At 49.7% G+C, this 26,572-nt stretch overlaps 1 protein-coding gene across 1 annotated transcript in view; it reads right to left on the reverse strand.

Moving 5' to 3' along the window:
• NSUN3 (NOP2/Sun RNA methyltransferase 3) overlaps positions 1–26,572 on the reverse strand; it is a 46,239-nt gene that overhangs the window by 9,680 nt on the left and 9,987 nt on the right. Inside the window, exons 3-4 of the mRNA XM_078774075.1 lie at positions 22,330–22,589; positions 15,480–15,683 (exon numbers count right to left, since the gene is read on the reverse strand). Of these exons, the coding sequence (XP_078630201.1) occupies positions 15,480–15,683; positions 22,330–22,420 (295 nt within the window). The 5' untranslated portion in view covers positions 22,421–22,589. The remainder of the gene's footprint in view (positions 1–15,479; positions 15,684–22,329; positions 22,590–26,572) is intronic.

Raw genomic sequence — 26,572 nt, forward strand, 5'->3', positions numbered from 1 at the left:
TTTAAAATAGGGAGTTACCTTTCAATCACCCTGTGTATATATATATATATATATATATATATATATATATATATATATATATATTGTTGCGGATATGAGGACTGTATTTTTTTTGATTGTGTGTATTATTATTATTATTGTTTATTCTGCGCCTCCTGCCTCCGGAGCTGTGTAAAGGTCAAAGGGCGTCCCATAATTAATCCATAAAGCATCCACACGTCAGCCAATCATAGAATACCCCTGTTCAATAGTTATATCTTATTATGTGTTTTAGGGTAAGGCTGTGTCTCCCATTAATTGAAGTACTCCATTGCACCAGTGAAAGAAATAGATTCCCTTCATTCCCACTCCCAAAACTTCCATTCCCCCTTTTCGTCAATTGCCATTCGCATTGCCAACTGCATTTTGGGCGGTTTTCTCTTCATCCGCCATTGACCACGAGGCAGGGTTGGGGAAGAAAGGCGGGTCCCCACCTCGTCATAGAGGGGAGGAGTGAGTCAGCCCCACTCAACCAACCACGAACAAGGGGTTGGACTTGGAGAGGGTGTGGAGAGAAACATCGAGGAGGTTCGCGAAGGTTGAGGGGCGGGGCCTATATAACCCACGGCAGGGCGTTTCAAAAGGAGATGAGCTTTTACAGAGAGACGAGAGGGAGTCCAAGGAGTTGAGTCCGAGAGAAGTCCAGAGTTGAGCTGCAGATCGAGCCACCGCAACTGCATTTTACTGCAGTTGGAGCCACCGAAACTGCAGCCACAGCAGCGTGAGGCCTGGACGGCAGTTTGGAGCAGGGCCGCGAAGGAGCGGCGGCTGCCCAGCGAGTCGATCGTGCTGCAGGACCAGTTGGACCTCCCTATCCCGCCAGCCATCCACCAGCCACCCACCTGCCATCCCTATCATCATTCCCCGTGTAAGTGTGCTCGTAGTCTGTCTTTTGTCTTGTCCCTGGGTTAATTAAGACTGTAGGTAAGCTAGCGTTGCACTGTGTATCTAATATCTTCTGTAAATAAACGTGACTGCTTTCTTCTTGATTATATGTGTAAATAATAAATCCAATTACTCTTCTGTACGTCTTCTCGTCTTATTCCTTTTCCTCTTTGTATTCGGTCGCTTTAGAGTTTTCCATATTGAGCAGCCGCGGTGCGATACGGCCAACGTTTGGGTGGAATCGGGTTCTAGTCGGGGAATAACTGTTCGGTCGCGGTAATACCACCGCTCGGTCAAAATAACATCTTTAACCGCGTCCGTAACAATTGGTGCCGGGGAGTGAGATACGAGGCCCGAAGCGCGCTTAACGCGCTCAAAATTACAAGCTGTTGGAAATTTGTGTTTTAAAGCAAAACCCGAATTTTGAAATCGCGCCATGGCTGGTCAAGGCGACGGGATGCCGGTGGGAGAGATAGACGGGGTGGAATCGACCCAGGACCTAGGGGAAATGTATGTGGATGAAAGAGAGGAGGAGAACATTGGCAATGTGGTTGAGGGGGTATCAGACGCGCAAAATGGCGCTCTCGCGCACGAGGTTTCAGGCACGCAAAATGGCGCCTTTGCGCACGCGGTTACAGCGGCACCAAATCTAGCCGCGCCCGGGACCGTAGCAGCGCTGCTGGGGGATTCGGACCTGTTTGTGTTACAAATGGGAGCCCTTATGGACAGGCTAGAAGCCAAAATGGGGAACCGGATGGATGCTCAGAGTGAGCAAATGGGGGGCAAAATGGGCGAAATGGGGGGCAAAATGAGAGAAATGGGGGAACGGCTAGAAGCTAAATTTGAGGGGTTAGACAATAATTTTAAGGGATTAGACAAGAAATTTGGGAAATTAGACGACAAATTTGAGGGGTTAGACAACGGGATAAAAGAGGTAAAGAATGGGTTAACGGGGGTGGAAAATAGAATGGCTGCCCAGGAGAATCAGTTAGAGGGGGTGAAAAATGGGTTAATGGGGTTAGAAAATAGGATGGAAGACAAATTGCGGGAAATAGGGGAGCAATCCGCCCGGGAAATCGAACAGATGGGGAACCAGATAGAGGAGGTGAAAATCGGGTTAGAAAGTAAATTGGATGCTCAGAGGGATGAATTGGGACAGATGAGGGTAGCATCTACAAAAGAGAGGGAGGAGATGAAAGAGGAGATACGACGAGGTGTAAGTGAGGAGGTCTCGGGGGTACGCGAGGAGGTAAAGCGAGGCGAAAAGCGTATAGAGAAAGAGGTGAGGAATAATACGGCGAGGTTACAAGGGGGAATAGAGGGTCTGACGAAGGGAGTAGAACAGCTGACGGTGGGACAAAAGGAACTAGTGGACCAAGTGGAAAAGAACACGGCAATAATCGGGGGGTTAAAAGCGACACAAAAAGACATTAAGAACGAATTAATAGCGACACAGAAGGAATGTCAGATGGTACATGAGGGGTTGACGAAGAAGTTGGAAGAGGTGACAGAAGTAATGGAGACGAAGGACCGAGAGGTGAGGACGCACATAGAAACGGTTAAGGTGGCGTTAGAGGAAGAGATAGGGGGGGCGCACCGGGAGATGAAGGAAGTAAAGGAAAAATTAGAGGAGGTGGAAGAAGGGGTGAGTGAAATTAAGAAGAGACGAAGGGAAACTAAAAAGGAAATAAAGGAGGAGGTGATGGAATTGGTACAAGGTCTGTGCTCGAATCGTGATGAGGTGCTCACTAACCAAATAAAGAGTTTGCAGGTAGCAGAGGAGGTGCGGAGACGAGGTGTCAAGGTGAGTGGCGATATATTCGGAAATGTATATGATGTGAGGAGAGCTTCAGTCGGCTTGGGGGTTGATTTAGACCCGGGTGTTCGTGAGGGACCAATGGTGAGGTGTATGACTGGTCCGGAGTGTGTGGAAAGAGGAGGTGTACAAGGAGGTCTGGCTATGGGGAGTGAGGGGGGTGCTGGTGAGCAAGAATGTGCGGGTATGGAGTGGGTAAGCGGGTTGCGGCAGGGCGACCCAGGCATCGACACCACGGGGGGTAGTGTTTGGAGGAACGGGGGACGCGCGGGAGCCCCCGGGAATAGCGTACTGTGGGAGCCCGAGCGGTTTGGTCCCGCGTTGATCCCGCAGGGAGTGACGCGCGGGGTCCGACCTTCGGGCACCCACAAAGTCCCACTCGCGCCGTATGACGGCAAGAGTGATTTGAGGGCGTACCTGGCACAGTTTGAGTACGTGTGTAAAGGCAACGGTTGGAATCCGGACGAAGGTGGAGTACACCTGGTAGGGGCGCTGCGCAGTGCGGCGGCGGAGGTGCTGACAGCTTTACCACCGGGTGCTCTCACCCTGCCAGCTCTCCGTGCGGCTTTAATTAACCGTTTCGGTATTGAGCAGCAAAGCGAGCTTGTTAAAGCTCAACTTGCGCAGCGTAAACGCAAGCCCCAGGAGACCATCGGGGAACTTGCTCACGATATTCGCCGCGCAGTAGGGATTGCACACGCGGACATGGCAGCGAGTTCCCAGGAAAGCCTGGCGCTGGATCACTTTATTCAGGCCCTTCCGGATCTGGAGCTCCGACAACAGCTCGCCATGTGGCGCCCGCAGACCATGAGTCAGGCGGCCGACGCTGCAGCCCGTTGGGAAGCAGCGAGGCCCCTGGCCCGGGGAGGCGAGCGCCATGCAGCGGCGGTGCGTCAGGTGGGGCCCGAGATGGGGGGCGGCCCCCTAAGGGGGCCCGCCCCCGACGGGGGCCCTGACCTGGAGAGCATGGTCCGGAGGCTGGTGGATCGGCGTCTAGCGGGACCTGGACCATGGCAGGCGGCCCCAGTGGTGGCCCCCGGTAGTCCCCGACAGAGTACCCCAATTTGGACATACAGGGGGGGGGAATTTGGAATACCGGAGGCAAGCACCTTACCAGGTGAGGTGCTATAATTGTGCTCGGATGGGTCACCGTGCGTGGGAGTGTCGAGCTCTGCGCCGGGACGTTCCCCGCCAACCGATGCCCTAACTCCGCCCCGTATCGATCGGCCTAGCCGACCTCAGACACCCCCCCCCCCCCCCGCCAGGGCCAGGGAAACTAGAACGTGCCGGGCATGCAGGGCGGTGTTCGGCAGTAGGGGATGGGGAGAAGCCCTCGTTGACGTGACAGGTCATTCATTGTGGCCAAATTGGAACAGGTAGTTTGACAATTCGGTGCAAAATTGCCGGCGTGGGGGTAGACGCCGTAGTGGACACGGGAGCCAGCGCCACCATCATCAGCCCCGTGGTCCTTAATTCGAGTGCAGACGGCTGGGGTAAAATCCAGCGTCTGGAAAATCATAGCTTGCAGCTGGCTACCGGGGCAACGGCTCCGATCATAGGGCGTGGTTTTGTGACCCTCAAGTTGGGATCGGTAAAGCAAGAGATAGAGGTTTGGGTGGCGGAGGTGTGCGACCCGTGCTTAATAGGGTTGGATTTGTTGACTGCCGGCGGTTGTAAAATCGACTTGGGCCGGGGGATCCTGCAATGGGGGGTGGAGGAGCTACCATTGGAGGGGGTGAGCACGGCCGAGAGGGTGGAGCTGGAGGCTCCTGAGGCCGTGACCATCCCTCCGGGGGCCGAGGCCGTAGTGCCGGCCCGATGGTTAGCCCGCCCGACATGGCAGGAATCCTGCGGCCTGGTCGAACCGGTGGCAGCGCGATCCATACCTGGTTTAATCGTGGGCAGCACCCTTGTAAAAACGGACGGGCCGGTAGTGGCCGTCCGAGTAATTAATATTAGCACAGAACCACGCACTATAGTAAGGGGCACGAAGATAGCTGGCTGCACCCCAGTTAGAGAAGTCGCGTCAGTGAGGGGCGAGAACATCCAGCCGAGCCGGCCCCAGGGGGAGCCTTCAATAAGTTCTAGGAATTGGCCCGATCCCATTTGCGAGATGGTAAATCGTAGTAGTGTAGAGTTGGGAGGTACCCAGAGGGAGGCCTTACACAAACTGGTTGGGTCCCATTTGGACCTCTTCTCCTTGTCCACCGAGGATATTGGACGTACGGGCCTGGTGAAACATCAGATCCACACCGGTGAGGCCCGGCCTATTCGTCAGGCCGCCCGACGGCTCCCTTGGAGCATGAGGGCGGAAGCTGACGAGCAGGTTGAAAAAATGCTCGACGCAGGCGTGATCGAGCCCTCAGGAAGTCCTTGGATGTCACCTGTTGTGCTGGTCAAAAAGAAGGATGGGTCCACGCGGTTCTGCGTGGACTATCGCCAGCTAAACAACGTGACACTCAAGGACTCATATCCCCTGCCAAGGATTGATGACACCCTCGATGCCGTTGCGGGCTCAAATTGGTTCTCAACTTTGGACCTCAAGAGTGGGTATTGGCAGGTGGAGATGGATAGGGCAGGGAAGGAGAAAACGGCATTTTCCACAGGTAAGGGACTGTATCAGTTTACTGTGATGCCGTTTGGTTTGTGTAACGCCCCCGCCACCTTTGAAAGATTGATGGAACATGTACTAGGCGGCATGCCATGGCAATCATGCCTGGTGTACCTGGATGACGTCCTAGTACATGCCAAAACGTTCCCCCAGGCAGTAGCTAATTTGGACCAGGTGTTCGGGTGCCTCAGACAGGCAGGGTTAAAGCTGAACCCGAGTAAGTGCACCTTGTTTGCAAGAGAGGTGGCCTATCTAGGTCACGTGATCGGCCGCGAGGGGGTAAAAACGGACCCAGACAAAATTAAAGCGGTAGAGGAGTGGCCCGCACCACGTACCATCAAAGAGGTGCGGGGATTTTTAGGACTCTGCTCCTACTACCGGCGCTTTGTGGCAAAATTTGCGGAGTTGGCCCGTCCCCTCCACCGGCTTACGGAGAAGGGGACGCGATTTAATTGGACACGGGAGTGCCACGAGGCCTTCCAAAAATTGAAGGGGTGTCTAACATCCGCACCCCTTCTAGCTTACCCCACTAGCAACGGGGCATTTACCCTGGACACGGATGCGAGCCAGGAAGGATTGGGCGCAGTTTTGTCTCAGACACAGGAGGGCGTGGAGAGAGTGATTGGTTACTATAGTCGGGCCTTAAGTAGGCCCGAGCGAAATTATTGTGTCACTCGCAAAGAGTTATTGGCTATGCTGGCTGCCATGAACCATTTCCACCCATACTTGTACGGGCGGAAATTTTTGGTTAGAACTGACCATTCCTCCTTGCAATGGCTCCTTCGGTTCAAGGAACCGGAGGGCCAAATTGCAAGGTGGTTGGAAAAGTTGCAGCAGTACGATTTTGATGTGGCCCATAGGGCCGGGAAGGCCCATGGTAATGCGGACGCACTTTCTCGGCGTCCTTGTCTGGGGGAAAACTGCAAATTTTGTGCGAGACACGAGGAAAGGGAGCAATTGGGCGATTCTGCCCTGATTCTCGTCGTCCGGGCAACCCGGGTGAGAGGGCCAATTTTGCCACTAACCGCGGACGAGGAATTTGGAGAATTGGCTTGGAGCACGGCCCAGCAGGAGGATCCTGTCCTGGGGCCGGTGTTCAATTGGGTCAAATTGGGGCAAAGACCAAAGGGGGAAGAGGTCACCCCCCTCGGGGCGCAAACAAAGGCGTATTGGGCTCAGTGGCAGACCCTGGAGTTGAAAGGCAACATCTTATATCGCAAGTGGGTGGAGGTTCCCTCTGATAGAACATCCTGGCTGGTGATAGTCCCTGACAAATTCAAGAACGTCATATTACAACAGGTGCATGGTACCCGCTCCGGCGGCCATTTGGGCAGGACAAAGACAATATCTCGGGTCCGCCGGAGGTTCTATTGGGTGAATATGGGGCGCGACATACAGGACTGGTGTCGGAGATGTGACGCCTGTTCTGCCAAAAAGGGACCAGCACGGAGGATGAGGGCCCCCCTTCAATTACATCAGGTGGGGGCCCCCCTTGAGCAGGTGGCTATGGATATTCTAGGACCGCTGCCCCGCACCCGCCAAGGTAATAAGTATATCCTCGTTGTAATGGACTATTTCACCAAGTGGCCGGAGGCCTACGCCCTCCCCAACCAAGAAGCCGGGGTTGTGGCGCAGGCCTTCGTAGAAGGATTTGTATGTCGGCACGGGATTCCACAGGAGCTGCACACCGATCAGGGACGAAATTTTGAGAGTCAATTATTAAAAGATGTGTGCAGACTCCTGTCAATTCGAAAAACCAGGACCACGCCCTTGCGGCCACAATCTGACGGGATGGTGGAAAGGTTCAATCGAACATTGATCCAACAACTGGCATTGTTCACCACCACCCGTCAGGATGACTGGGACGAACATCTCCCGTACCTGTTGATGGCCTACCGAACTAGCCAGCACGGGGCCACCGCATGCAGTCCAGCGTTGCTTATGTATGGGCGGGAGTTACGGGCTCCCGCCGACTTGCTATGCGGTCCCGTGCCAGACACCATGGATACACCGCCGAGGGAGGGTTACGCACGTCACCTGGAGGAAGGCATGGAACGGGTCCATGCCTTCGCCCGCCGCCAGCTCCATCTGGCGGGGGCCAAGATGAAGCGCAGGTACAACGACCGGAGCCAGGGGAGTCAATACGCTCCGGGGATGAAGATTTGGTTCTTTAATCCCCGGAGGCGGAAGGGCAGGTGCCCAAAATTCACCTCCCCCTGGCAAGGCCCGGGAGTCGTCCTGTCGCAAATCTGTGACGTGGTCATTAAAATCAAAATGGGGCCACGGGCCCCCCCTCGGATCGTCCATGCCGACCGGATAAGACCTTATGCCGGCGAGCAGGCGCCCTCATGGATCGCCTCGGCTCTAGATGCCGAGGCAGGACCCAGTACCTCTTGCGGCGGGGGCTCGTAGCGTCAGAGGACTGGGGGGGGGGGTGATAGTAGGAACGTCCCCCATGTGGTGGGATGGCAACTCTGTCATCCCTCACAGTGGGGGGCAAAGGAGCACTAGCTTATGGGGTGTATGGCAGTGAAAACTAGCCCGGGTGGGTTAGGATATTGTGTGTAGGGCCCTAGAAGATGACATTAGGTAACGTTAAGATTAGTTAGTGACAATGACACCTGTAGTGGGGACGCAGGTAGAGTAGAGTGGATGATAATGACGTGGTATGTGCTTAGTTTAAAGGGAAGACGGGGAGCACTAGGTTAGCAGGGCAACAGGTAGATGAGATGATGCCGTGTGTTTGAGGATTGAACAGGTGTGATTGCACAGGTGTGCAACTGAACAGGTGGATGGAGCAGTGTATGAGTGAGTGAAGGTGATTGTGTATTGTGCTGACCGAATGGTCCAGGAAGAGGAGGAGGGTGCAGGTGGCACCAGGTGCGAGTGCGCAGGTGTGCAACTACAGGTGTATGGAGAATGGTTGTGTGGAATACATGGAGTGTGGAGTATATGGAGTATTGGAATGGATGGTCGTGGAGTGAGTATGGTGGAAATTGTGGAGTGGAGTGGATGGTGCGAAGGTGTGAATGGGGGAAGAGTGGACCCCCATCGCGAATACCCGGGGCGGGTAGTGTAAGTGTTAGGTAGAGGGTATAGGTAAATTGTGGTTGGATATTGGCATCTGTGGTGCGGGTGGAAGAATGGTGATTGGATGGGTGCATTAGTGTTGTGGAAATGGCTGGGCGTGTAGCCTGTTAGTGTGTGTAGTTGGTTTGGGCACTCCACCACTGTGAGGATGTCAGCCAGGTGAGGCCGCAGGTGGGCTCTGGGAGCCGGTAGTAGTTGTTGTGGATGGGGCCTGAGGATCCGGAGGACGGACCCGGGTAGCCCAGTGCCAGGGGGCAGGTCTAGCTCTCCCAGCAGGTCTACCCACCTGCACACCTCCACCACTGCAGTTGCCAACCGAGCTTACCTAGCTCCTCACCCTAACCTAACTAACTGGGGAAGGCCCCTCCTGGCTCTGTCACCCCACTCGGTGCCCTCTGGCACTGGGCTACCCGGGTCCGTCCTCCGGATCCTCAGGCCCCATCCACAACAACTACCGGCTCCCAGAGCCCACCTGCGGCCTCACCTGGCCGACATCCTCACAGTGGTGGAGTGCCCAAACCAACTACACACACTAACAGGCTACACGCCCAGCCATTTCCACAACACTAATGCACCCATCCAAATTCCATTCTCTCACCCGCACCACAGATGCCAATATCCAACCACAATTTACCTATACCCTCTACCTAACACTTACACTACCCGCCCCGGGTATTCGTGATGGGGGTCCACTCTTCCCCCATTCACACCTTCGCACCATCCACTCCACTCCATTGTTTCCACCATACTCACTCCACGACCATCCATTCCAATCCGCCATATATCCCACACTCCATGTATTCCACACAACCATTTATTCCATACACCTGTTGGTGCACACCTGTGCACTCACACCTGGTGCCACCTGCACCCTCCTCCTCTTCCTGGACCATTTGGTCAGCACAATACACAATCACCTTCACCATCACTCAAACACTGCTCCATCCACCTGTCCAGTTGCACACCTGTGCAATCACACCTGTTCAATCACACCTGTTCCTTACACACTGCTCAATACACTTCTTTACACCTTCAACACTCACTCGGCATCATCTCATCTAACTACTCCCCTCTGAAACTTGCGCTTCCCAGTCGTCCCTTTAAACTATTGCGCTCCTTCGTCATTATCATCCACTCTACTCTACCTGCGTCCCCACTACAGGTGTCATTGTCACTAACTAATCTTAACGTTACCTAATGTCATTTTCGCTAGATCCCTACACACAATATCCTAACCCTCCCGGGCTAGTTTTCACTGCCATACACCCCATAAGTCTAGTGCTCCTTTGCCCCCCGTCTGTGAGGGATGGTGGATTGGCCATCCCTTCACATGGGGGACGTTCCCACTATCAATTTTGCACATCAAATCCAACAAATCAAAAATTTTCTAATCATCTGCCAATCACTGTACCATTACCAATCATCAAATTTTGCCTTTTTCTAATTTTGGGTCCAAAACACTAACCTCATCACCCGTCTACTTATTAGATCCTCTCGGTGCGCCAATTCACTTCGAAAGCTCGGCTTCGTACAGCCGAGCAATGAACGCGGGTTCTTTGGTGCCGGCGGCTGGATGCGTCCGGCACTCGGTGCAGGGACGGGGGCTTACCCGGGCCGAGATCCCACGCACCACCTCGGCGTGGAGCCATCCAATTGCCCGATCTCGACCTGCCGGAACGTCTCAATAAAAAGTGGTCGCCATGACGACCCTTCCTATCGGGCTGCCCGCTCCGCCTAGTGGAGCACGGACGCGGCCGTTCCAAGCGAGGCCCAGCGTGGATCGCGTACGGCGGTCCTTTCGAACCCGCCGTGGCTCGGATCCCCGCTGGTTCTCGCGGCACGCGAAGCCCGGCACGCACCGAGGGCCCGATTCGGCTAAATGTCGTTCTAACCGCTAACCCGGTTACCGTCGATGCCTCACCTGCATGCTTACACGCATACGCTACCCCTTTCTTGCTCATACCTCCAGCTGTTCCCATGCTCCTCGTACCTTTCCTTACACACCTCGGTACACTCATTCCGCTCACAGACTTGGTCACACACCTGACCACCGAACACCTTGGCACACATTCGTCGCTCGCACACCTCACCAACACACCTCTTCGCGCCCCCTCCTCGGTCACCTCCTCTGTGACAATCACAGGTGTGCTCTCACTCGCACACCCAACCACGGGCCTCACGACCAACTCAAGTGTGCATTCCCACACACGCTCTTCCATTCCAGGTGTGCATCCTTCCATTCCAGGTGTACATCCTCGCTCACCTGTCACAACCAACTCACGCTCCGTGTCACTCTCACTACTTTCACCACCACTCTTGACAGCGCACTCACCCTTACTCTCGACAGCGCACTCTTTCCCCAAGCACCCGTCCATTACACACCTTTCTCACGCATCCTCTTGTGCACACTCTTTCGTTACTTCCTCCATAACACTCCCCACACCGCGCTTCCATGTGCCCCCTCGCACACGCGCTACGACCGACTCACTCTCGACAGCACACTCACTGGTCGGCACGCCCTTTTTCCTCACACACCCCATGGTCGGACATTCTCGCACACCTCTTTTTTCACACACCAGACCTGTCGCACACTTCACCAACGGCCTCTCACGAACACCCGGGTCCACAACAACCCCCAAGCCGACTGAAGCTCCCCTCACATCATGTACATTTCCGATTATATCGCCACTCACCTTGGCACCTCGTCTCCGCACCTCCTTTGCCACCTGCAAACTCTTTATTTGGTTAGTGAGCACCTCTTCACGATTCGAGCACAGACCTTGTACCAATTCCATCACCTCCTCCTTTATTTCCTTTTTAGTTTCCCTTCGTCTCTTCTTAATTTCACTCACCCCTTCTTCCACCTCCTCTAATTTTTCCTTTACTTCCTTCATCTCCCGGTGCGCCCCTCTATCTCTTCCTCTAACGCCACCTTAACCGTTTTTATGTGCGTCCTCACCTCTCGGTCCTTCGTCTCCATTACTTCTGTCACCTCTTCCAACTTCTTTGTCAACCCCTCATGTACCATCTGACATTCCTTCTGTGTCGCTATTAATTCGTTCTTAATGTCTTTTTGTGTCGCTTTTAACCCCCCGATTATTGCCGTGTTCTTTTGAACCTGCTCCACTAACTCCGTCTGTCCCTCCGTCAGCTGTTCCACCTCCTCCGTCAGATCTTCTATTCCCCCTTGTAACCTAGCCGTTCCATTTCTCACCTCTTTCTCTATATGCTTTTCGCCTCGCTTTACCTCCTCGCGTACCCCCGAGACCTCCTCACTTACACCTCGTCGTATCTCCTCCTTCATCTCCTCCATCTGGTTCCCCATATGTTCGATTTCCCAGGCGGATTGCTCCCCTATTTCCCACAATTTGTCTTCCATCCTATTTTCTAACCCCATTAACCCATTTTTCACCCCCTCTAACTGATTCTCCTGGGCAGCCATTCTATTTTCCACCCCTGTTAACCCATTCTTTACCTCTTTTATCCCGTTGTCTTACCCCCTCAAATTTAGCTTCTAGCCGTTCCCCCATTTCTCCCATTTTGCCCCCCATTTCTCCCATTTTGCCCCCCATTTCACCCCCCAATCGCTCACTATCAGCCCTCATTTGCTCACTCTGAGCATCCATCCGGTTCCCCATTACCCCCATTTGGCCCTCCAATCGCTCACTCTGAGCCTCCATCCGGTTCCCCATTTTGGCTTCTAATCGCTCCCCCTGAGCATCCATTTTTGCCATCATTTGAATCATAAAGACTCGCATGTACTCTGGCATCTCTGGCTCGGCTGCCGCGAGACCGGGCGCAGCGCAATTTGGTACTGCTACGGTCACGGGCGCGGCAAAATTTGGTGCCGCTACACCCACGTGCGCGAGGACACCATCTTGTGCGTCTGATACCCCCTCAACCACCTCCTCCATATACATTACCCCGAGGTCCTGGGTTACTCCTAACCCCTCCTCTAGCTCACCCACCGGCATCCGATCGCCTTGACCAGCCATGGCGCGATTTCAAAATTCGGGTTTTCCTTTTAAAACACAACAATTTCCAGCTGCTTGTAATTTTGAGCGCGTTAAGCGCGCTTCGGGCCTCGTATCCCACTCCCCGACACCAATTGTTGCGGACGCGGTTAAAGATGTTATTTTACCGAGCGGTTGGTATTACCGCGACCGAACAGTTATTCCCCGATTAGAACCCGATTCCACCCAAACGTTGGCCGGATCGCACCGCGGCTGCTCAATGAGGGAAAAGACTAAAACGACGAATGCAAAGAGGAAGACGAAGGCAAAGAAAGGTTTGGAAATACTACTAAATTTATTTACTATTTACACACATAAGCAAAAAGAAAGCAGTCACGTTTATTTACAGCACATAAGACGCAGGTGACACAGTGAAAATACTAGCTTACCTACAGTCTTAATTAACCCAGGACAGAACAAACAAAAGACAGACTCACGCGGGGAATGATGACAGGAATCGCAGGAGGTGGATGGCTGGAGGTGAACGCTTGGTGGAGCCAACGCAGAGCTTGGTGGAGCTTTGGTGGAGGTGAACGCTTGGTGGAGGTGAACGCTTGGTGGAGCCAACGCGGAGCTTGGTGGAGGTGAACGCTTGGTGGAGCCAACGCGGAGCTTGGTGGAGCCTTGGTGGAGGTGAACGCTTGGTGGAGCCAACGCGGCTGGTGGGGGGTTGGTGTGACGGGTTCTCTCTCCTTCCCTCTCAAGCTTCAGGACTCTTTCTCTCTCTTTCTTAGTCCCACCCAGTCCAACAACTTCCTCTCTTGCTTAGTCCAACTCAAGGCCTTTCTGTCGTCTGATCTCCTCCCTCCTCGACTCTCTCTGGGGGCCTCTCCTCGGGTTATATAAGCCCCACCCTTGACCCTTTTGCGAACCTCCCCAAAACGTTCTCTCTCCGCCCTCTAAAGCCAACCCCTCGTTCTGGGTTGGTCGGCAAGGGCTGGTTCACTCCTCCCCTCTATGACGAGGTGGGGACCCGCCTTTCTTCCCCAACCCTGCCTCGTGGTCAATGGCGGCAATTGGAGCGGAGGTAGTTTCCAATCGACGAAAAGGGGGAATGGAGGTTTTGGGAATGGGAATGAAGGGAATCTATCTCTTTCACTTGGTGCAATGGAGTACTTCTATTAATGGGAGACACAGCCTTACCCTAAAACACAGAATAAGATATAACTATCGAACAGGGGTATTCTATGATTGGCTGACGTGTATGCTTGTGGACTAATTATGGGACGCCCTTTTGACCTTTACACAGCTCTGGAGGCAGGGGGCGCAGAATAACAATAATAATAATAATAAAGCACACAATCAAAAAAAAATACAGTCCTCATATCCGCAACAATATATATATATATATATATATATATATATATATATATATATATATATATATATATATATATATATATATATATATATATATATATAATTGGTAATTATATTAACTGGTAATTTTAACCAGTAATAATTAACTGGTAATTATATTAAATACAACTGGTAATTCCCTGTGTGTCGCAAGAGGCGACCAACAGGGTTGGCGGCAGGAAGGGCATCCGGCCATAAAAACATTGCTTCAAAAAAAAGGGGACCAAGGTGTCCGAAAAAGGCCAACCCCTGCTCTGCGGGGAAAAATGGCCTCTAAAGGTGGTTCAGCATATAACAGAACTTGCAGCTCATACAGCTCTCACTCCCACAACACCCTCGTCCCAAACATGATTAATACTATTCTAATCATATCATTTATAACTTACCATGTGCATTCACAAGTCCCAGATATGAACTTCCCACCGGTGTTAAGCAAATAAACCAGATACGGAGTCCACTTGAACGTTGGTAATGACGGCCTCAGCTTTCCAATTGAAGACATCCATTAAATGTCACCAAGGCTGCAATGTTCACATGAGGTCATCCCGCAAGGTTCAAAGTTAATTCACTGGCATCGATGGTCAAAGGTTTGGGTAGAGTGTGCCCATTTACGAAATTTCAATCCTTGCACTTCAGGCCTTCTCGCTTGGGATTTTCAGCACAGGGAGTGCACGGTGAGCTACCAACTTTTTGGGCGAGTTCAGAAAGTTCCCCAAATCATTTGTTGTGCAGAGGCACACCTTTTTCTTGCCAAGACATTTCCAAGTATTTGCTGCTTATTTTAGAAGCTTTGTGAGCCATTTTAAGTAACAATCTTCACCTGTCACACATGATATACTTTATGGTGCCCCAAACCTCAGTTTCCTGGTGTTTCTGAGCATGCGCGCCGAGCATCCTGGGGTAGATTACGTCATTTTGAAAGTCTCATATTGACGAATTACAAAACTACCATCGGTGCTACTCTTACATAATACGATTTTAATCATCCAAGTGAAGCTTGGAGAAAGAGGTCAAATATCTGGTTGCTCAGCTCTGTCCTGCGTCATCCAAAATCCCATCAGCTTCCAATATTTCGCTCCTCCATGATATTTGTATCTTAATTTGAAAACAGCTACAAAGCGTTTACAGACTCCAACAACAAACTAGAGGTTCCAGGGAACCTGAACTCAACTGGTCTATATCAATATGGTTAGAATATGCCTAATAGAACCACAAACTATATAGTTTATATGTGCTAACAAATATATGACAAAAATTGATTTTTCAATATGGCCACCCTGCCGTGCCCATTTTTGGGCGTGCAACGCCCAAATGCAATCCCAAATAGTTTATGTCTTAAAGATGCTGCATAACAAGTTTCATCAAATTTAATCAATATTTGACTTTTAGAGCGTAGACGTCGAATTGTTTACAGACGACAGACAGACAGACAGACGACAGACACTGGGTGTCGACCAAAACTCAGCTGGACATAGTCCAGTTGAGTTAAAAAGTAAATGAATACAGCAACATCAGTAGTTTTGTGAATGCCTGAATAGACAAAATCATTTGGTACCACAATGCATGCAACACACCCCCATTTAAACCTTCTTTTTTTTTTGAAGGTACCTCAGAAAAACTTAATTTGGTATTAATATTCATGGCAATGTAAAGACGTATGCAGCACCTGGAGTTGTGCACTGGAGCAGAGCAATTGCTTTTCCACCAGGCGCTGAGCACAAGTCCAGGCAAGTCTCATTAGGTTTCAAGGCCAATGCGCAGGCAGCCACTAGAGATGCTGCGCTCAGCACAAAGTATGGCTTCAGGTAGCCTGGCTGAAATCTGGGCCGCTCAAATCTGCGGCCTGGTGGTGCGAAGGCAACGTGTGCACCTACGTGATAAGATAGAAAGGTGCAAATCCAAATCACCATACATGGAATACTGAAGAACTAATATGTCCACAAAGTTATACGAGTGTTGAGATCACTTTAGCAATGGGGATATTTATTGACAAAAGAGTGAAGCAGTTTTCTTTAGCTTTTATCAAGTAACATGTGATGCATGATTGTTGTATGCCATTGGTTTCATCAATGTGATGTTGTCGTTTCACTGTAAAATTTAGAAGTTTGCTACAACATATGATTACTAAAATTGAGCATCAACAAGTCATAAAACTTTTATGCAAAGGTGGCAGCTCCAAAGAACTCTACAAACGCATGGTGAATGCGTGCCCTTATATCTACGTAGTTGCCAAATGGGTGGACCTGAGCTCAGGGACAGTCGGTAGATGTGACCGTTAACAATCCCCCCAAAAAAATTTTTAAATGTTGCCCAGGTCGAGGCAATAATCATTGGAGGATCAGTGCGTTCTTGCAAAATTATCCACAGAATTTAGAATTTCTCAAAGCATTGTATCAGCTATCATCTGTGAACACTTTGGTGTGTCCAACACAACAAGAATGGTATGCCCGAAACTTCAGCACTATCTACAGAAACAAACTTCTCGAAATGACCAACACAGATACAGCCAACTTAATCGCTCATTTAATGACTGGTGACAAAAGGTGGCTTGACCACCAAGATCCCAAAACAAAATTGGAATCCATTCAATGGATAAACCACACCAAATGAATGTAATGCCGAACACTCGGCCAGCAAGAAGGCCATGGCCTCTATTTTCTGGGATGCCAAAAAAATTCTTCTGATTGACCACATGCCTCATAAAACAATAATCACAGTGGAATATTCAAGTAGCCTCATGCAAGAATTGTGGGGAGGCCATCAAAGATAAACACTGAGGGATGTTAGGTAAGTGTGTACTTCTTCACGCAAGCGTCTGAAAAAGGGAAACCAAGGTACGACGAGGGAAATCCAAAACAGGGAGCCTTCCTCACCACAGCTTCTTGTGTGGCTCCCAACTCACGAACCACCAAGCCTTCACCACTGTGGTTAAAATACCCAAAACCTAATCGTGCATTTGCAATTAAATACCATGCAGTACTACTACTTAAACAGCCTCAATTATTCACACGTTCATGCAGGGTTGGCCGTGAAACTATTTTAGTCTTTCACGAAATGGCTGGCCAGACCTGATGTTTAATACGAGGTGAGGCATTTGAAATTTAGGAAGGGTGGGGTTGGTGATAAGATAACACCTACTCTTTCAGTAAGACAACATGGGATCTTCTTTAACGGTCGCCAACTCATGCGAGCAGACAGGATGTCGATTAACATCCATCCAAGCGATGACTGACTGACACACACTGACACACACTGACACACACTGACACACACTGACACACACACACACACTGACACACACACTGACACACACACACACACACACACACACACACACACACACACACACACACACACACACACACACACACACACACACACACACACACACACGTTTCCCATGAATCGTACACTTTTCAAAATCCAATCTCACCCCTCCCCTCCAAATCCTCCCCATCACCCATCCTTTTCAAATCTCCCCCCTTGCCCCTTCCCTCCCCCCTAAACTCCCCCCACACCCCTCCCCTCCGAGACTCCCTCGCTCCTCCCCTCCTAGACTCCCCTCTCACCCCTCCTCCTCAAAGCATCCTCCCTGCTTCTTCCCCCTTCCAACTTTCACCTTCATCTCCACCAACCTTCTGCCTCGCTCTTCCTCCCCCTCAAATAACACCTCACTGTGCATCACCCAATCTCCATCAAACCTTTTGTCCGCCCCATTCTTCCCTTTCTCCAAGCTATTCTGAAATCTCTGAAATCTCTGACACACCTTCAACAGCACTCCCTACCTCTTCCTCCTCTTCCACATCTTACCCTACCCCTCCCCCCCGCCTGTTCTGGACCCGATGCTCCCCCTTCCTCTTCATTAACGGTATGGACCTCAAACATCCGGGGCCTTCACTCAAACTTGACTGATCTCTCCATACAGGTTGCTTCTGACAAACCAGATGTGATCTGCTTAACAGAAACTTTCCTCCTTCATGATGTCTCTGATGCCTTGGTATCTCTCCCAGGTTACTCCCTCTTCCGGTATGATAGACCTGAGCCTCGTCCTGGAGGTGGGGTTGCTATCTTTATAAAAAACTCTCTTCCTCACTCGCCCTCCACTGCCCTCTCTCCACCTCACCCCCAGGAATACCTTTGGCTACGGCTTCCCCTTCGCTCCCACCTTTTGTTCATATGTGTGTTGTACCGTCCACCAAACAGCGATGACTCCATCTACATCTCGCTGTCTGATAATATGGACCAACTTCTATCTACCCATCCCAACTCTCTCTTCCTCATATGTGGTGATTTCAATTGTCACCATGCCAGTTGGCTGGGTGTGGGTACCTCTCTCACCAGCCATGGCTCTTCAGCAAAGGACTTCTGCGACTCACTGGGACTGACACAATCTGTCAATTTCCCGACCCGGATCTCAGTCAACGGAACATCTTCTCTTCTGGATTTGGTTATGACAAACTTCCCTGAAAATGTCTGCTGCTCTTCTTCTGCTCCAATCGGCTCATCTGATCATGTGCTTGTCAAAGTGGACATATCTCTGACCATTCTCAGAGAGCCTCCTCAGCGTCGACGAGTCTGGCATTTCACTCAGGCCAACTGGCACGGTCTTCAAGCAGCCATCAATCATCTGGACTGGTCTCCCATCTCTACCGCCTCTGACATCAACTCATCCTGGGAATTCTTTCAAAGTAAATTGCTCTCTCTCATGCACAGATTTATCCCATCTCGTCTTCAGTTGTCATACCCTTCCTCCCGTCCATGGTACACGGAATCTTGTGGTGAGGCTGTTGCCCTGAAACAACTTGCTTTCGTCTCCTGGAAAGCAAATCCAACGGAAGGAAATCTCATTTCCTTTCACAAAGCCCGAAACAAGTGTGTGTCCACCCTCAGGAGAGCCAGGAAACAATATCTCACCATTCTCAAGACCGAACTCTCTTATCTGTCTCCCTCTTCCAAATCCTGGTGGCGTCTGGTCAAATCTGTTTCTGGTGTTTGTTCCCCCTCCATCCCCTCCCTCACCTCAAACGGCTTAACGGCTGACTCCGCACGTGAAAAAGCTGAATGCCTCAACTCTGTGTTTGCCTCTAAATCTTGTGTCCCAAACCCATCCCTCTCTGTACCCACCGTACCCAGTCGTACCCAGCTGCTCCTGGACTCTGTGTCCTTTCCTCCTGACAAGGTGGAAAAGTTTCTGTCAACCCTCGACTCTGATTCTGCAACTGGTCTTGACGGCATCAGCCCACGGGTCCTAAAATCATGTGCTTCCGCTCTTTCACTCCCTCTTTCTGTTCTCTTCACCCTCTCTTTTGCTCAAGGTCATCTGCCATCGGCTTGGAAATCAGCCAACATCACCGCTTTGCACAAAAAAGGTGCAAAAACAGATCCCAGCAACTACAGACCAATCAGCCTTCTCCCAATTATCAGCAAAGTCATGGAATCCATCATTGCTTCAGATATGAAATCTTTCCTCTTCTCCAATGGCTTGATCTCTGATCATCAATTTGGTTTCAGACCTGGTCATTCTACTCTGGACATGCTGCTTCTGCTTTCTCAACAATGGATGGAGGTCCTCAACGCCAAACAGGAAATTAGAGCCGTCTCCCTTGACATTTCACGTGCCTTCGATACGGTCTGGCACCCTGCTCTGCTCACCAAACTCTCCTCCTTTGGTATCAATGGAAATCTCCACGCATGGCTGGCGGACTTCCTCTCTGGTCGTAGTCAACGTGTGGCCCTGAATAGGTTTCTCTCATCTCCTCTTCCTGTTCAGGCTGGAGTTCCCCAAGGTAGTGTTCTGGGCCCTGTGCTTTTTCTGGTCTTCATCAATGATCTCTCTGACTCTCTTGAAAATCCTCTCTATCTCTTTGCTGACGACTCTACTCTCTGTCGCTCCATTCCTCATCCCTCAGATCGGCAGTCTGCAGCCTCCTCACTCTCTGCAGACCTGGACAAAATCACAGACTGGGCAAACAAATGGAACATGTCTTTCAATCCTGATAAATCTCACACTCTTACGATGTCTCTCCGAAAAGACCGACTGGAAAACCCTCCCATCCACTTTCTGAATAATCCTCTCCAAGAAGTTCTGTCACTCAAGCTTTTGGGTCTCACTATTTGCCATGATCTTTCCTGGGAAAACCACATTTCAAATCTGGCCTCCAAAGCCAGTCGCCGACTGGGCATCCTCTGTCGTGCGAAGTCCTTCCTTGGCACACCTGAGCTCCTCACCACATACAAGGCTTTCATCCGCAGCTCTATGGAATACTGCTCTCCCCTCTGGTCTGGTGCTCCTGCCTCACACCTAGCCCGTCTTCACGCTGTTGAAACCAAAGCGTTCAGAATCATTGGAATCTCCCGCGATGAAGCTAACTCCAAGGGCCTTTCACTCACTCACCGCAGGCAGGTTGGTGGTCTTTCCGTCTTCTACCGACTCCTCTCTGGCCTTGCCCCCCCCAGCCCTCTCTGGGCTCTGTCCCCCAAATATTCCTACAGGTCGCACAAGATCTGCCTGCAACCCTCTTATGGTTAAACTGCCAAAATCAAGACTCTCTGCTCACCTTCACTCCTTCAATCCTCTTTTCTCCCGCCTCTGGAACAAACTCCCTCACTCTCTTCAATCCCACTCCACCCTCCAGGTCTTTAAAACAGCTGTTCACCACCATCTCTTATCCTCCCCCATCCAAAACCTTGATCTTTTCTACCCCCGCTAATTTCGGTCCCCTTGTGTTTTATACACCTCCCACCCCCCCCCCCCCCCTTCCCACGCCTCCTGCCCCCAAGCCCTCTCCCTCCCACACTTCTCCCTGCTCTCAAATGTTGTGGTTGTGTGCTTCCCCTTCTCTCCCCATCTTGTCTTCCGCTCCCTCTTTTTGTATATTTTGTTTGTCTGGTTGATTTGTTTGTGAAATAAATGTTAGCTCTTTCACGAGCCTCGATTCAGTAAACAAACAAACAAACAAAAACACACACACACACACACACACACACACACACACACACACACACACACACACACACACACACACACACACACACACACACACACACACACACACACACACACACACACACACACACACACACACACACACACACACACACACACACACACACACACACACGTATGTGTGGCAGTTTACAGCTGGGCCAAGTTAAAACCCAAGCTGGACAGCTCAGAGGCAAGTACACATAAACAATGGGCTATCCTACAGGCCCAAAAATTGTGCTGAACAATCTATCTATAATTCCAGTAATCTCTGTCTGTACGTTTGTACGTTTGTACGTCTGTTTGTCTGTGACCGCTGTTTCTCGACAACCACGGGTCCGATATACTTTTAACTTGCCAGGTATATTGCTGGGGACCCGAGGATGTGCCTTTTCAAGGTTTCATATTAATCGGACAATTACTTACCGAGCTATGTCCAAAAAACGATTCAACCAATCAGAGAGCAGCGAACGATCGCGTGTGCCGAACGTGGCGGACACACTCTGCCTCGGATGGCACATTTGAGAGCGTATTCATTTATTTCACGTTTGCAAACTATGTTGGCGTTAAACTATGTTTTAAAACTAATAAAACCGAATTTGCGATTCATTCGCTTTCCTGCGCATTTGTGCACGCGATGGCGATTTCTTTACCAAACTCCGGAAGCCGTTCGCTTTGGACCAAACCATTGCATGTAAATAGAGGGGGGGGATTGTCACCGTACTCGCAAGCCGTTCGCTTTGGACCAAACCATTTCATGTAAATAGAGGGGGGGGATATAATTTTAGATATAGATATAGTACGGGCAATGCCCTAGTCTATCTATAATTCCAGTAATCTCTGTTTGTACGTTTGTTTGTCTGTGACCGCTGTTTCTCGACAACCACGGGTCCGATATACTTTTAACTTGCCAGGTATATTGCTGGGGACCCGAGGATGTGCCTTTTCAAGGTTTCATATTAATCGGACAATTACTTACCGAGCTATGTCCAAAAAACGATTCAACCAATCAGAGAGCAGCGAACTATCGCGTGTGCCGAACGTGGCGGACACACTCTGCCTCGGATGGCACATTTGAGAGCGTATTCATTTATTTCACGTTTGCAAACTATGTTGGCGTTAAACTATGTTTTAAAACTAATAAAAACGAATTTGCGATTCATTCGCTTTCCTGCGCGTTTGTGCACGCGATGGCGATTTCTTTACCAAACTCCGGAAGCCGTTCGCTTTGGACCAAACCATTTCATGTAAATAGAGGGGGGGGATATAATTTTAGATATAGATATAGTACGGGCAATGCCCTAGTATAAACAAAAAAGGGAATTTTATAAGACTCTATAAATCAAAATTCTCATGCTTCCAGCTCCATCGTTTCATACCTCTCCATTTTCCAACATGTGTAATGCACAAGTACAAGCTCAAGATCTTAACACCATTTCTCTGGCTAATTACAAAACAATTTCCCAGTGCATTTGTTGCAGAACATGTCTGCACAATCTAAAATAAAAAGAAAAGATTATGCTAAACCCACCTCTTTGGTTCACTGTAGATCCAGGAAGCTTAAGAAAAGAGCATGTTCCTTCAGAATCACCATTGTACATCATGAGGGGAGGCCAAGCCATGCTGGAAGGGCCTGGGGAGCTTGATGAGGGGCTTTGTCCATTGCTGGGCACCAGTAGTTGCTTGTCCGAATAACACGCTGGCAGGTCGGTGTGCCGGTCTTGGCCATAGAGGGCAAAGCCGTTCAGCAGAGCAGAGTATTGCCATTTTTGGGGCGACAACAAGATGGACCTGTAACCAACATTGTGATGTTCACGTCCAGGGCGAGCCAAGATCGAGGTATGTTCTTCTTCTAACAGGCCACGTTTCATAAGTTTCAAGGAAATGACGGTTCTTTAACATCAAATTGTATTAAAAATGCACAGAATGATAAAAGGATAACTCTTGAGCACATTAGGTGACAAGGAAATGCATTTAGACATGCAAAGAAGAGCAAATTAAAGAGGGTAAGAGTAACACAGATCCCTGGTATTAGAATTTCCCAATAATCATTTTAACAACTATTTATTGAACCTGTTGGCATAACACTGAAATTTAAAACAGAGCAAACAGCAAAGTTTGGACAACAACATCTTAGGACATCTGAAAATCAAGAATTACTGTGCCAGGTGTGGCAATCACTGCTTGCACTTAGGCAGGGAGCCAACCACCTGCCCAGAGCTCGAAATACAGCCATGCCGATATGAAGAACACCAAACATGACGAGAAAATAGTCTTCGCCATGAGTCTCTGGCCAGCTCATCTGAATATGTTCGGCCAAGGCATACAAGGGGGTGGTCGACGGCCATGACAGGTATTTGAGCTGAACTAGCATGATGGGTGGCCACTCTGTTTACTTCCATTGCATGCTTTTCCATGGCATTTGTTTGCACTCTCATAGAAAAATGGCATCAACACAGTCCTGCAAAGTGGGTGTGGAGGTTGTGGCTGTAAAGAGGCATGATGAGCAGCCCATGGCACATAGTCCCCTTTATCATCTTGCTCCTTGCATGAGAGACTACTCACCTGTTCCAGCCATTCTCCCTCCTCTACAAGTGCACCAGGAAATAGAGTTTCAGTTGGCACAACAGGAACAGAACTTTTTGGTAGCCGCATCGATTCTGTGAGCAGAATTGCTGGTGGGACGTCTGCAATAGCATCTGGGAATGGCCCGACGTTTCTCTGCCCTGCCGATGAGTCGATGGGTCCAATAAGCTTCACACCTCCCTCAACACAAGGTAGCACTTCAGTCGGACATTGAAACATAGGGGCAATACCCTTGGGCGCTCACCTGGCAGAATAAAGCAGTATACTACACTGACTAAAGGTATTTTAAACTGTATCATATATTTTTAAACAATTTCAATGGTTGCTAGAAGACAGGGCAGCATGTACAATCACACTAATGTAATCATACAACAAAACAACAACAGGCATTTTAAGGCCATTTTCCCTGCAAGAGCGGGGGTTAGCCTTGCAATCCCCATGACCTTGCGGTCCCCATTTTGCCCTATTTTCTGCATCTCCCCTTGCTAACCCCCTTGCCCGCATTTTTTCTTCGACCATCTTTAGCCAAGTCTTTCTCGGTCTTCCCCGTCCTCTACTTCCTTCTACATTCATTCCCATCACTCTTTTCAACTAGTCACTTTCATCCTTCCTCAACACATGACCAAACCATCTCAACCTGTTTCTCTTCACAGCATCAATCACAGGCTCTATTCCCATCATCTTTCGCAATTCATCATTTGTCTTCCTCTCTCTCAACGATACTCCACACATCCACCGAACAATTCGCATTTCCACCCTTTCCAGCCTTCGTTGCTGCTCTATGTTCATTACCCATGTCTCACTTCCATAAATCATAACACTTCTCACACATGCAGCATACACCTTTCCCTTCAGCTTCAATGACACTCCCCTCCTCGTCAGCACGCCACTCAGTTCCCGAAACTTCTTCCATGCACATCTCACTCGAGCAACCGTTGCCGAGTCTGATCCACCTTCTCCATTCAGCATGCCTCCAAAGTAATAAAATGTTTTCACACCTTCCAGCTTCACGCCATCTCCAAGATCCAACTCAACATTTCCTCCATCTGCAGCTCCCTCTGTGCACACCTTACACATGAATGTAGCTGCCACACTGGTTAATGACCCTCTCAAACCACTACATTTTTTATGAACCCACTCAGCGCACATTGTACATTGAATGGAATTCACTCCGACACCCTTCCTGCACACAGCACACGGCCACTTCCCAGTTCTTTCCACCTCACCACATGCTTTGCCACTTGCCATCACCTTCGTTTTTCCGATATTCACCTTCAGACCTTTTGTCTCCATACATTCCTTCCACTTGTTCATCTTCTCCTTCAGTCCATCCATACTTTCTGCAATCAACACCAGATCATCTGCATACAACAACTCCCACGGTAAACCCTCCTTTACGGTCTGAGCCAGCACCTCCATCACAGCTACAAATAGTAGTGGACTTAGTTCCGACCCCTGATGCGCTCCCACCTTCACCTCAAACTCACCACTGTTCCCGTCCTTCGTTCTTACAGCTGTGCGCGCTCTTTTGTACATTGCCATCACTACTCTGATCAACCATTCCTCCACTCCTAACTTCCTCAATGCCCATGTCACTACTTCACGTGGAACCCTATCGAATGCTTTCTCCAGATCAACAAACCCAAGAAACAACTTCTTCCTCTTCTCCATATACTTCTCCTGCAACTGCCTCACAATAAAAAGCGCGTCTGTCGTTCCTCTTCCTGGCATAAATCCAAACTGCATTTCGTCAATCTTCACTTACTTCCTTATCCTCCTCTCCAACACCCTTTCCAATACCTTCATTCCATGCTCCAATAACTTTATCGCTCGATACGAGCCACAGTCCAGAGGGTCACCTTTCCCCTTGTTCACTAATGTAATCATAGAGTTTTAAAAAATCATAGAGACTTTCTGCTTTCGATCCACTAATGCTTTCGAAGACTTCGCTTATCCAGACACCGGGGCAGAAATCATCTGTGAAAAGTGAACGAGGAACTGTGATGAAACATAGATGATTGCACTACTTTGGCAGCCCCAGCAATATACATTGCATCCATATCATAGTCCCTACGAAGGCTTGCCTGGTGGAGAACGTGTGCCTAGGTCTTAGTCAAACAGCAGTAATGCTCCCCCTGCTGTGCTTGTTACCCATGTATACAGACAAGTCTGGTATTTGCAATAGTATTGTGTCTTTCAATCTTGTGCCATGCACATTTTCATCAACATCAAGCTATCTAGTTCTGTCTGTCATGATAGAGCTGCACAAGATAAGCCTATTTGAATACTGGCCGTTCCTCATCACTCATGGCTTCTTCGATGTAAGCTACCAATTCAGCAAAGGCAATGTCAGGAATGTCACGAGAACAGTCACCCTCTGTTGATTCCTCAAAGTATTTCGAGTGTATTTAATTGCACAAGGACATCAGACAGTTTGCATAGTACTCCGCTTCTATAGATACCATAATCGCCCTCTGCTAATTTGGTCAACATATGAGAGTCACATCGATCAGTTGCACATTTGCGAACCAATCGAGGTCAAAAGTAGTGACAACATGTCTGTATTTGTTTGATGTGGAAACGACCTGATCACAGAAAAAAAAATAATCTTTTCATGACAAGTTTTGGTCACTTGCTTGCAGATCTGGGGATTTTGACACAACTTGGTCTTTCTTCATTTCCAGAAGTTTTGTCCTCCCCTTTGTGCTAAAGTATCCATTGAAGCTCAGAGCTGCTGTATTTAATCCTACATGAATTGTGTCAAGATACGCTATTGTGCTTCAAAGTCGCAGCATTGAAAATCGCCAAATTGAAATTGCTTGGTCGGGTCCCGTCATCAAGGAAGTCACAGATTGTCCACAAGTGATACGTTACCTTTTATTTTCCACTGTCACTCTTTAGATTTTGCAGGACACCGACTGCTCAATTGTGGTATCTCAGCAAAATATGCGGAGGCACCAGTCAAGTGAAGTAACTTCTGACACATTTTTAGTCAGTCTTCAGTCACTACAAAAAGACAGCAGAACTTTCAAAATTAATGATGACAAACTGAAATAAAGTGGCAAAAACTTCAAGTATATTGCACGTTATAACCATTGTGTCTATGATCTGTACTGATCAGACACAAAGAGTTCCATATGGCGCTACCTGCGACCAGGGGGCGTCGCCAACTTGCTTTCATGGCAACA

Source organism: Myxine glutinosa, chromosome 3, assembly GCF_964187855.1.
Source record: "Myxine glutinosa chromosome 3, kmMyxGlut1.1, whole genome shotgun sequence".
Classification (NCBI taxonomy): domain Eukaryota; kingdom Metazoa; phylum Chordata; class Myxini; order Myxiniformes; family Myxinidae; genus Myxine; species Myxine glutinosa.